General features: G+C 41.6%; 1 protein-coding gene across 1 annotated transcript in view; it reads left to right on the top strand.

Moving 5' to 3' along the window:
* The window catches only part of cdr2l (cerebellar degeneration-related protein 2-like), a 14,805-nt gene extending 2,041 nt beyond the window's left edge, over positions 1 to 12,764 (top strand). The window contains 4 exon segments of the mRNA XM_010774742.1: positions 8,160 to 8,272; positions 8,970 to 9,118; positions 11,123 to 11,504; positions 11,507 to 12,764. Coding sequence (XP_010773044.1) covers positions 8,160 to 8,272; positions 8,970 to 9,118; positions 11,123 to 11,504; positions 11,507 to 12,046 — 1,184 coding nt within the window. The 3' untranslated portion in view covers positions 12,047 to 12,764.
* Positions 12,765 to 12,969: the final 205 nt, after the last annotated feature.

Raw genomic sequence — 12,969 nt, 5'->3', positions numbered from 1 at the left:
AGGTAAGTTTGAGAAACCGGCTCGAGATACACTTGTTGTTATATTCCATGGAATGCTCTTAACATCCCGATAGCAATGAATATCTGAAGTGCTTTGACAAAAAATCCATTAAAAAAATCATCTGTGGAAGCCGTGCTACTGTAAAAAGCACGACCAATCATCTGAGCCGGCCCGGCTAAAGTAACTGGATGGCCTACCTGCCTGTCAGCCTTCCATCTGTGCACAAACTTATCTCGTGCCCTCATTGGTCATGTGCGCGTTCGTGTGTGTTGGAGGAGGGGCTCTGTAAGGAAGTGGCCGATTTTTTCCGGCTGTGTATTTTCAAATTCTAGCGCACTCGAGCTGGTTTCTCCAAAATGACCTACCCCACCTTTAAGTACTTTAATTATTGCCCATTCACCAACATTAAGCATTTCCACCCTACACGAACAGGCTACCTCATTTCGGAAATGACTTTAAAATATCAAACATAACATCCTGTTTTTGATTAAATCCCTTAAGTGTTCTAAACCCGGATGTTCAGTCTTTTTTCTCTCGAGATGCTGACGTGAAAGCTTTTTGTTCTACTAACAACACACTTCCATCATTAATTAAAGACGCAACAACCCTTAAGTTATAATCATCCAAGCACCATATTAAAACAAAACGATGAACATGGCACATCATAATGATCCTGTACTCATCTGCTCACTGAAACACAGCAGACGCCAGCCTAACAGTCGCTGTTATTTTTACAACACAGCTTGCAGCATACATTATTCATCTTGTTTGGTGAGAAGAAGCCTAGCTGGAATGGGGAGGAGGAGGAGGAGGAGGAGGAGGAGGAGGAGGATGAGGATGATGAGGATGATGATAATCCGGCTGGCTCTGCAGAACAACACAGCAGTGGAGGAGTGGAGAGACGGGAGGACACAGAGACAGCCATTGACACCATTACTGGATATGGAGGAAGGGTTTGACCACCAGAGTGCTGGGCGTCAGCTGGCTCGGGGAGTAATGGATTACATGTAACAAGATGAAAAACCAACAAATCTTCATTATGGCTTTTATATTTAAAATAATGCTTTCACTGGGTGGAAATTAGTGCTGCTTTTATGTTCATTTTCAGGATCATATTTGTATGTTGTGTCTCTACTGTGACATGTTTACATGCTTTAATGTTCAAAAAGCTCTTTACTTTTCTCATCCTGCCTGTGCTCTGAAACCCAGAGCCCAGTCTGCTCTGATTGGCTAGCTGGTCGGCTCTGCTGTGATTGGTCCACCTCTAAGAGATGTCCTGACCCTTAGTCTATCATATCAAATGTGTAACCCTAACCAATAAAAGCACAAGTGGGATTTAGTCTTTAGTTTTAGCAGACCATTTACATGCACAAACCTATATCAAATCAAATCAAGTTTTATTTATATAACACATTTTAAAAACGATTTTTGGTAAAGCCAAAGTGCTGTACATGCAATAAAAACGCTACAGGAAAGGAAAACTCCCAAAAACACTTTAGACAAAAATTATGTGTAGTGGTTTTAATTTGTAAACCTTACTATGATATAGGCCTAGCAGATAATATACTTTAGAGTCATTAGGCCTGTATATCAGGAAACTATTAATGTAATACATGTTTTAAAGTAACCTTCAAAAGCCTGGGCGTGAGCAATGACAGGGAGAGATTAGATTGTACTGCTACTGTATGCACGTGTAAATGTTTTATATAACATACTTAACAAGCATCATTAGCTCACAGCCATTGATGATACATTTGTCTCCAGTGCTGTCGAGGGAGACAGGGACAGGCTGTGACTTCCTGTTTCAAAAAATGCAGTCTTTATAACAAAACACTGTTCTGAGCTGCAGAGTGATAATGAGAGGAGAGTGTGTGAGAGGAGAGTGTGTGAGAGGAGAGAGCACAGCATCACCCCCCGGGTTCGGCTCAGTCACTGCACTGTTTCTGCCTCTGAGGGCCGACACGCGCCAAGTCTTAGTTATGTAATGTCAGAATCGTGCGCACAGCTGAGAGGAGGCTGAAGAAATAACACCAGACAGCTAAAGAAACAAAAGGCTGTCACATGATGAAGAAAGCTGGAGCTGCACCGATTGGTCGACTAATTGATGAGTTGATTGTCATAAAAATAATTAGCCGCCATTTTTGTGATTGTTTGGTCTTTTAATCTAAGATGAATCTGCTATTACAAAAAAAAAGAAGACATTCAATCGATTTTTGCAGAAACATTAGAGGTGATGGGAGATCATTGAATAGTCGGTTGTCAGAAAAATCGTCTCCTGCTTTGATAATTGATTATTTTGGTGGCTTTTGGTGCAAAAATGGCAGAAAAATCGGTTTTCAGCCCCTAAATATGGGGATTTCCTGATTTTCACAATTGTATTTTACAATAAACTAAATATCTTTGGTTTTGTTTATAACAAAACATAAAGTTTAAAAAGGCCTCCCATTGACTTTGAGAAACTACTATTGATCTTTCCCTCATTTCTGACATTCAGACCAAACGATTAATCACGAGAATAATCAATAATGAAGATAATCTCTAGATGGCCTCCATCCCTGACCGTCCTCACGTTGGATCACATGCTCCTCAGCCGACACAAACATGACATCACCCGTCCGCCATCTGCACAGACTCTCTTCGTATGTTTGCCACATCAAAATGAACGCAGAGGTCAACAAATCTCAGAGCTGGCAGGCGAGCAGTTGCATAACAGCACTATTTCTGGGGCAAATATCCTGCCTGATGGTGAGCTCATGCAGGATGACGTTAGGCCGAAGCCTCCAATTTGACCCTGAAGCTGAAATCTCTGATCTAAGGAGGTCTAGTCTGGGGCTCCCTAATNGCCCTACAATATCTTGGCACTATTGATATTGAGGTATTTGGTAAAACACATTGAGATACCAGCTTCAATATTAATGTCCAAGCCTTCAAGGTTCTTTATTGTCAAATAAAGAACCTTGAAGGCTTGGACATTAATATTGAAGCTGGTATCTCAATGTGTTTTACCAAATACCTCAATATCAATAGTGCCAAGATATTGTAGGGCTCATTATGGGTGCTTTCATAAAATATGTCCACGATGAGATTTTTGCTAATCACCAGTAGTTTGGAGAAAATTAGTGAATTAAAAAAATAAATTATATGTCATCACTTCACTGTAATGCATCCTATAAACCAGGAAAAGGTAATACTTGTGGCATACAATAATTTATAAAATGTAGGAATTAGGGCTGTCAAACGATTACAAATTTTAATCAGATTAATCACAGCTTAAAATTCGAACTATGTCCAAAATATGCCATTTCTTCATGTATAGTGTTGTGGGAATGGAAAGATAAATGAAAGAAGGCGGATTTAACATACAGTATGTATGTATGTATGTTTATTATAACATTGTTCTGTGTGTCAAAATGAAAGACAGCCCACACACCTATTAATCATCAAACCTTGGGTTCTTATTTCATTACGTGTTGATTTCTATCAACACGTAATGTTGTATCGATGTATAGAGATGTACTACAGCAAGAGTATTCTCCGTCGGGACTTCCTGCAACAACACCACACCGTTATCTTGATTCTGATTGGCCAGAAGACATTATCAAAGATGTTCTATTGAGAAGACGATCACTACGTGACAAAAGTTTTCAAAACCGTTTCTAGTCTTTGGTATTTCCAGAGAAGTGGCTCCTGAAATCAATCTTACTAACTGCTGTCTGTCCAATTTACTCCGCACGAGTTGGCGGACTTTATTTTGCTTAATTTAACATCACTTTTCATGGTGGGGCTAAGCCATTTCTTGGTATGGCTGTAGCCAACCCCATTGCCACTGGTGGGATGTATGGGGCGGCCATTCTGCACATTCGTTAAATGCGTTAAATATTTTAACGCAATTAATTCAAAAGATTTATTACCACCGTTAACGCGATAATTTTGACAGCATTAGTAGGAATATATTTGGTCTCATATCAGGATATCATTATAACATTGATATATTGCTAATTGAAAATACATCATAATACGTTATAGTAAACACTGCTCCATGTTTGCTGAAGGAAAACCAAGTGTGTGTTTACAGTCCTCCTCTACTAGAGCAACTAAAGAGGATTTACATTTTTGCTATCCTTAGCAACTTCATAATCATAATCTGGGATGGAAGTTCTTTACAAATCACATTAGTGGTCTCAATGCTAAAGACTTCAATGGCTGCCTCTGTTCTCTCTGAACAAGCTCCTTCACATTCTCTATGTGGTCACAACTCACTGCAGCTTTAGGAGAACGGTATGCTCAGAAAGAGAGAATTAAGTCACCTTGATTATGACATAACAAGCACTAAACAAACATGTGTGTGTTTGCAGGTTGACGGGCACCATGGAGATGCTCCACGGTCAGGTGGAGAGCCTGACCACTCGGGTGGAGGAGCTGCGGACCCTGGAGGAGCTGAGGGTCCGCAGAGAGAAGAAGGAGCGCCGCAAGACTGTGCACTCCTTCCCCTGCCTCAAGGAGCTCTGCACTGCGCCAAGGTCACTTTTAGTTTCTATTGGACAGTGTGCATCGACAAAAAGGCCCTACACTTTATTCAAACAGATACATGTTACAAGTATGCTGCAAATACTTGCTGCATGAAACACAGATATAAAAGTTAATTCGGCAGGAAACCCGGTGGTTTGAGCAAAGTCATTCTCCAGTAATTATCAGACTGATGATGGAATTATTTACTCACAAGACTATTACAGTTTATTATACAGTCATGTGACACAATCGTAACATATTTACTTGAAATGTGACTCTAAAATGTGACTCTCCATCAAATAAAAAAGTAACATTATATTCATTTTCAGTAACTGACTGCAGAGTGGCAGTAACAGCTGTCTCTGAAGTTTCTGACTTTTGGAATTGAGATGATTTGATGCACTTAAAGGTCTCCTATCATGCTAAATGCACTTTTTGATGTCTTTTATACATAAATGTGTCCCCGGTGTGTCAGGGAACTTACAAAGTGTCAGAAAACAAAACCCTCTCTCTTTTCCTCCGTACCCACATCTCTAAAACCGGGGGTACAACTGAGTTGATCCAGATTTGCTGCCGATATGACGTCATATCNAATTACATTGCATGAAATCAGGAAATCCCCAGTACTTTATCGGGCGAAACCGATTCTGCCCATTTTGCCCACCAAAAAACGCCAAATAATCAATTATCAAAACAGGACGAATTTTTCTGCACACCGACTATTCAAAATGATCTCCCACTCACCTCGTAACTGTCTCTGCCCAAAAACGCATTGATGTCTTTTGTTTTTTTCTAATAGCAGATTCGATTTTAATTAAAGACCAAACAATCACAAAAATGGCGGCTAATTATTTTTATGACAAGCAACTATCAATAGGTCGCCAATCGTGCAGCTCCAGCCTTTCTTCATCATGTGCAGCCTTTTGTTTCTTTAGCCTGTCTGCGTGTTATTTCTTCAGCCCCTCCTCTCAGCGTGCGCAACGATTCTGACATACATAACTAAGACTTGGCGCCGTGTCGGCCCTCAGAGGCAGACAGAAAAAAAAACTGCAGGTGACTGAGCTGAACCCGGGGGGTGATGCCTCGTGCTCTCTCCTCTCACACACTTCCTCTCACACACCTCTCCTCTCATTATCACTCTGCAGGCTCAGAACGTGTTTTGTTATAAAGACTGCATTTTTTTTGAAACAGAAGTCACAGCCTGTCCCGTGTCTCCCTCGACAGCAATGGAGAGCAAATGCTATCATCAATGCTGTGACTCAATGTATGCTTGTTAAGTATGCTTATATAAAACATTTACACGTGCCATACGAGTAGCGAGGTACAATCTAATCTCTCCTGTCATTGTTCACGCCAGGGCTTTTTGTGAAGGGTTACTTTAAAAAATGTATTACATAATAGTTCCTGAGCTTATACAGGCCTAATGGACTCTAAAGTAGTATTATCTGCCTAGGCCTTATCATAGTAAGCGTTCAAATTAAAAACACTACACATAATTTTTGTCTAAAGTTTTTTGGAGTTTTCGCTTCCTGTAGCGTTTTTTTGCATGTACAGCACTTTGGCTTTACCAAAATCGTTTTAAAATGTGTCGATATAAATAAACTTGATTATTTGATATATGGTTTGTGCATGTAAATGGTCTGCTAAGACTAAAGACTTAAATGCCCACTTGTGCTTTGTTGGTTTAGGGTTAACAACTTGATTATGATAGGACTAGGGTCAGACATCTCTTAGAGGTGGACAATCACAGCAGAGCCGACTCAGGCTAGCCAATCAGAGCAGAGCTTGGGGCTCTGCCCCCCGGGGGTTTTCAGAGCCAAGGCAGGATGAGAAAGCTAAAGAGCTTTTTGAACATTTAAAGCATAGGCTTAAACGCATGTCACAGTAGAGACACACACATACAATATGATCCTGAAACATAACATAAAAGCAGGCACTAATTCCACCAGCCTCGAAAGCTTTCTTTAAATTATACAAAGCCATAAGAAATTTGTTGGTTTTTCATCTTGCTTACATGTAATCATTACTCCCCGAGCTTAGCTGACGCCCAGCACTCAGGTGCGTCAAACCCTTCCTCATATCCAGTAATGTGTCAAATGGCTGTCGTCTGTGTCCTCCCGTCTCGTCCACTCCTCGCACTGCCCTGTGTTGTTCTGCAGAGCCAGCTCGGATTATTCTCCTCTCCTCCTGCCGTTCCCTCCTCCGCCTCCTCCCTTGGCGCTCCTCCTCCTCCTCCTCTCCTCACCATTCCAGCCTAGGCTTCTTCTCAACCAAACAAGATGAATAATGCCTCATGCCTGCCAAGCTTGTGTTGTAAAAAATAACAGCGACTGTTAGGCTGGCGTCTGCTGTGTTTCAGTGAGCAGATGAGTACAGGATCATTATGATGTGCCATGTTCATCGTTTTGTTTTAATATGGTGCTTGGATGATTATAACTTAAGGGTTGTTGCGTCTTTAATTAATGATGGAAGTGTGTTGTTAGTAGAACAAAAAGCTTTCACGTCAGCATCTCGAGAGAAAAAGACTGAACATCCGGGTTTAGAACACTTAAGGGATTTAATCAAAAACAGGATGTTATGTTTGATATTTTAAAGTCATTTCCGAAATGAGGTAGCCTGTTCGTGTAGGGTGGAAATGCTTAATGTTGGTGAATGGGCAATAATTAAAGTACTTAAAGGTGGGGTAGGTCATTTTGGAGAAACCAGCTCGAGTGCGCTAGAATTTGAAAATACACATCCGGAAAAAATCGGCCACTTCCTTACAGAGCCCCTCCTCCAACACACACGAACGCGCACATGACCAATGAGGGCACGAGATAAGTTTGTGCACAGATGGAAGGCTGACAGGCAGGTAGGCCATCCAGTTACTTTAGTCGGGCCGGCTCAGATGATTGGTCGTGCTTTTTACAGTAGCACGGCTTCCACAGATGAAATTTTTTAATGGATTTTTTGTCAAAGCACTTCAGATATTCATTGCTATCGGGATGTTAAGAGTATTCCATGGAATATAACAACAAGTGTATCTCGAGCTGGTTTCTCAAACTTACCTACCCCACCTTTAAGTACATTATTTAGCTAGTAGTTCTTTGCTTGTGTACTTCTATGTTATGCTACTTTATTCTTCAACTTCACTACATACAGGGATATAATGCATTTTGACTCCACTACATTTATCTGACAGCTTTAGTTACATTACAGATTAATACTTGTTTGAGAAAGAGGCTAAACATATCCAATATATTACAATAAGATAAGAAAGAAAGTCTGTCTACAACAGTAAAATGCTACTAAGTGCAACAATATAAAAAAATCTATAATTTTCATACCATATTTAATCAAATATAGCAAATGGAGGCCATTTCTCTCCAGAATGGGGACTTTTACTTTTGATTTTTTTGTGAGATTCTGAATGCGCAACTCTTAATCTTAATGGAGTATTGTGACATTAATGTATTTGTACTTTTACTTAATTAGATCATTTGAATACTTATTTCACAGCTTTTGAATGAGCACCTCAGCTGCAGTGAGTGCTTCTCTTGAGATCCCCTCACTCCTTGGTTAAAGAAAAAGTGTTTACCAGTGAACTCAGATGCTCCTCTCTCACCCCTCCCCCCTGTTTGTGTCTGTTTTTCCTTCTCGCCCCCTGTCAGACCTGCACTTGGCAGCCGAGCTCGGTAAAACCCTCCTGGAACGCAACAAGGAGCTGGAGGACGCCCTGCAGCAGATGTACATCAACAACGATGATCAAGTGCAGGAGATAGAGGTGAGTGTGTCCTACATATTGTTACTCTGGGAGTGTGTTGCAGATAATTAATGTGAAGCAGGGATAACTTAAAAGATAAATCAAGGAGCACCAGGAGCGTTTGTTCTGTGAACATGGAAGATTAATGACTGATTCTGTCGCCTCATCAAAGACTCAACTCATTATTAGTCAGAAGCCTGGCTGAGGATGAGTGTACTCATGTAGACACAGTACATAACTGTGGAAGCTGAAGAATGTAATTTATGTCTCTAAAAATAAAAAATGTCATAGTTTAGTATGTTGTAGTAAATGTCACGATTATGTCATAGTATATTGTGAGGCAATCATAAAAAACCATAGTGTAGTATGACATAATAAATTGAATAAAACGTCATAGTATAGTATTTCACAATAAATATCATTAAAAAGTCATGCCACAACAAATATTAAAAAGTAGTAGTATAGAATATCACAATAAATGTCATAAAAATGTCATAGAATATTCTTAAAAGAGAATGCCATTAAACATTATTTAAACTTAACTTGTCACTAGTTTTTATGCATTTGTGGTCCCATATTGGTCATGTGTTACAGCTGACTCAAGATGTGGACATATTTTATAGTTCGAATTTGAGTTGATTTTTTATTTACATTGTGTTGAATTACTAAAGATGAATTTAGTAATGAATCTGTTACTTTTGACCTTGCCTCCTTGCAGTACCTGTCGAAGCAGCTGGAAACGCTGCGGGAGATGAACGAGCAGCACGCCAAGGTGTACGAACAGCTGGATGTGACGGCCAGAGAGCTGGAGATCACCAACGAGAAGCTGGTGCTGGAGAGCAAGACCTCGCATCAGAAAATAGACAGGTGAGAACACACAGTATACAAAAACATGTTCGTAACAAGAGCCATGTCACATATCACCCTCGTCATCATCACATCACAGGCTTTTAAAGGGACGTTTTGAAGCCAAACAAGCATTAACCAACTGAAGACCCCCATCACCCCAGCCACAAACTGTTCAGTCTGCTGCCGTCTGGCAGACGTTACCGCAGCATCTGGACAAAAACAACCAGATTCAGAGACAGTTTCATCCCACAGGCAATAAGACTGTTAAACACCTGAACTGCTGAAACAGTTTCATAACATTCATCTGCTACTTAGTAATTATGTATCTATTATCTAATATATCATTCCAATAACTTGTATATAGACTCGTATTGCACTATTCCACTTTTTTTCCCTCACTTTTTTAAAACTATTTTTCTTTTTGTATTACTTTTAATATAGTATATTTTAATATTGTTTTAATATTGTCTGCTTATCTGTATTATTGTGTTGCATTGTTGGAGAAGCCTGTGACCTAAGATTTTCAACGACATAATTACTCTGTAGCTATGTTAGTTTGACAATAAAGAACCTTGAAGGCTTGGACATTAATATTGAAGCTGGTATCTCAATGTGTTTTACCAAATACCTCAATATCAATAGTGCCAAGATTTGTGGGCTCCCGTTATGGGGTGCTTTCATAATATATATGTCCGACGATGAGATTGTTTTGCTAATCACAGTACGTTTGGAGAAAACTTAGCTGAATTAAACAGAATGATAGGATTATATGTCAATCAACTTCACTGTATATGCATCCTTATAAACCGCAGGAAAAGTGTCATCTTGTTGGCATACAAGATAAGTTTAGTAAAATGTGAGGAGTAGGGCTGTCAAGACGATTACAAATTTTAATCAGATTAACTCACAGGGGGCTAAAAATTCGAACGTATGTCCAGAAATATGCCATTTCTTCATGTATAGTGTTGTGGGAATGGGAAAGAGTAAATGAAAGAAGGCGGATTTAACATGCAGTATGTATGTTATGTATGTTCCTATTCCCTAGTAACATTGTTCTGTGTGGCAAAGATGAAAGCGAGGCACACCTATTATCATCACCTTGGGCGGTTTCCCGAGTTACGGTGATTTCTAGGGCCACCCACAGTAATGTTGTGATCAGATGTATAGAGAATGGTTGTACTACAGCAAGGAGTATTCTCCGTCGAGCGTGCGGCGGCAACATCACCCCCATTCGTTTAGATCTGGATTCTGATTGTGCCAGAAGATCATTATCAAAAGATGTTTCTATTGAGAATGTACGATCAGCTACCGTGACCAANAAATGTGACTCTCCATCAAATAAAAAAGTAACATTATATTCATTTTCAGTAACCGACTGCAGAGTGGCAGTAACAGCTGTCTCTGAAGTTTCTGACTTTTTGGAATTGAGATGATTTGATGCACTTAAAGGTCTCCTATCATGCTAAATGCACTTTTTGATGTCTTTTATACATAAATGTGTCCCCGGTGTGTCAGGGAACTTACAAAGTGTCAGAAAACAAAACCCTCTCTCTTTTCCTCCGTACCCACATCTCTAAAACCGGGGGTACAACTGAGTTGATCCAGATTTGCTGCCGATATGACGTCATATCGGAAATGTGGGCTGGCTTTACACCCACGGCACTATCAGAAACAATGCCCGACGTGTTTTGGACGTAATATGGCCTGTGTTTACATTAGCAAGCATCGCTAACACTCAGAGCTAACCTGTACTGGAGAGAGTATGTGTAAAAAAAGCAGGAAATAAAAAAAGGAACTCACCTTGTGGTAAACCCGCAATTGAAGAAGCATTTGAGCTCCATACTGTTTCAGAAGAAGAAACAGGACACCTTTTGTTTTAAAAGTTATGCGAACACCCATTAGTATGCGATTGTTTAATTTGGTTTTATGTAGTCTTTAAATAATTCTTAACAACTAGAACAAATGTATGATTGTGACCTTGTGGAGTATTATTGTCAAAACGTCAACACTTCTTGTTCTCAGGTATGAGGATGGTTTCCTGCTGGCCAACCCGGGCAGTGTGGACCTGGCGGAGAGCCGGCCGCTGGACGAGGAGAACGAGAGACTCAGAGACATCGTGTCCTCCCTACGCTCAGCTGTCTCTGCAGAGCGGTCCCAGCGGGAGGGCACGGAGCGGGAGTGTGCCTCCGTGCTGCAGGAGTTCGAGCGTCTGGAGCAGCGCCTCCTGGGAGCGGAGGGCTGCCAGCTGAGGGTCCAGGAGCTGGAGGCGGAGCTACAGGAGATGCAGCAGCTCCGGAAGTCTAGGGTGTGTCTGATTGGAGGGATGGAGGACAGCCTGGAGACGCTGCTCAGCAACGGCCCCGAGACAGACACCCCGGAGGAAGGCGTGGGGCAGGAGGAGGGGGGCGGGGAGAGTCAGGGGGCTCGGGGCAGCAGGGGGGCCCGGTGAGGAAGAGCTGCAGCGACACGGCTCTGAACGCCATCTCCGCCCGGGACGCTTCGGGCAGGAGGCAGGGCAGCTACGCCACACATGCTAACGGCGTGCGGAAACGCGGCATGTCCATCCTGCGCGAGGTGGACGAGCAGTACCACGCGCTGCTGGAGAAGTACGAGGAGCTGCTGGGGAAGTGCCGGCGCCACGAGGAGAGCCTGTGCCACGCGGGGGTGCAGACCTCCAGGCCCGTGTCCAGAGACCCCTCCATGAAGGACTACAGCATGGTGAGCGCCGGGCCGTCCACATCAGGGGCTGTCGCCGCCATGCCCACGCCGCCTCAAACCCCCTCCACCCCGGAGGCCCTGGAGGGGATCAGCCGGCAGGTGGAGCAGGTGGACAAACGCCTCAGCCAGAACACCCCCGAGTACAAGGCGCTGTTCAAAGAGATCTTCAACCGCCTGCAGAAGACCAAGAGTGACGTGAACTCCAAGAGCAAAAAGGGTCACAAATGAGATGAAAACTGTGACTCCTGTTTTCAGGACTTCTTGTCTTACGTTTGACCACCAGTGACTTAAAGGGTGAATACCTGCAGTCATTGGTTGGGTAATGCTTATTGTTAGGGTGAATGGCTGATTTAACTGAAACTGCCAAATATCTCGACATGAAGGAAGTTGATGAAATGCCTTTTTCTCAGTGACCTTAACTGAAGAATAATCAGGAGGAGATAAGGACAGATTAGTGAGTGATGTAGTTTGTGATTGAGATGTGTTGATGCAGGAATTATTTAACTTCTATTTTTTATTTATGGAAACCAATTAAGCCAAATAATATAAAAAGAGAAACAAGCCGGCTTTGAAACTACTTACAGCATTTAAAGCATGCACCTGTCTAATAAACACTAAGTGCTTAATAAGTCTTTTAAAGCAGGAGGAAACAAACCACACGCTACTGATCAGCTTGAGGCGCAACAGTGTGATACTTTAGTGTGTTTGAATTTGTTGGTTGAAATCCTTCAGCTGCCAAAGTGTACTGTGCATACGTGTTACATTTGTTTACTTTCATGGTTTAGTTCAACTTATCTGGTGAATGAGACGAGATGCCTCTGGTGTTTTTACAGCATGCATTACGAACAGCAGGGATTCGTTTGACATAACATTATCAGTTCTACGCCATACTACTACATTGCCATGTAAAATGTTTTCTGTTGATTAAAATAAGAAACGTATCATCCATTGTCTTTTTTCTGTTGAAGAGGCTCCATTTTGTTTGTTTTTATGCCTTTCCTGTAGTGTGTTATAGGTTTGTGTGCATGTAAATGCTCTGCCAAAGCTAAAATCCCAAAGTTCCCTCAAGAGGGAGTTTCTCTCCCACACTCTCGCCCTCCCCCCCTGCCTGAAACTCCATTGGACTCTTTTGTTTACTTCTGTAATATAGT

Source organism: Notothenia coriiceps, unplaced genomic scaffold (genome assembly GCF_000735185.1).
Source record: "Notothenia coriiceps isolate Sejong01 unplaced genomic scaffold, NC01 NC01_scaffold00014516, whole genome shotgun sequence".
Lineage (NCBI taxonomy): Eukaryota > Metazoa > Chordata > Actinopteri > Perciformes > Nototheniidae > Notothenia > Notothenia coriiceps.
This window is presented reverse-complemented; position numbering and strand designations above follow the sequence as displayed.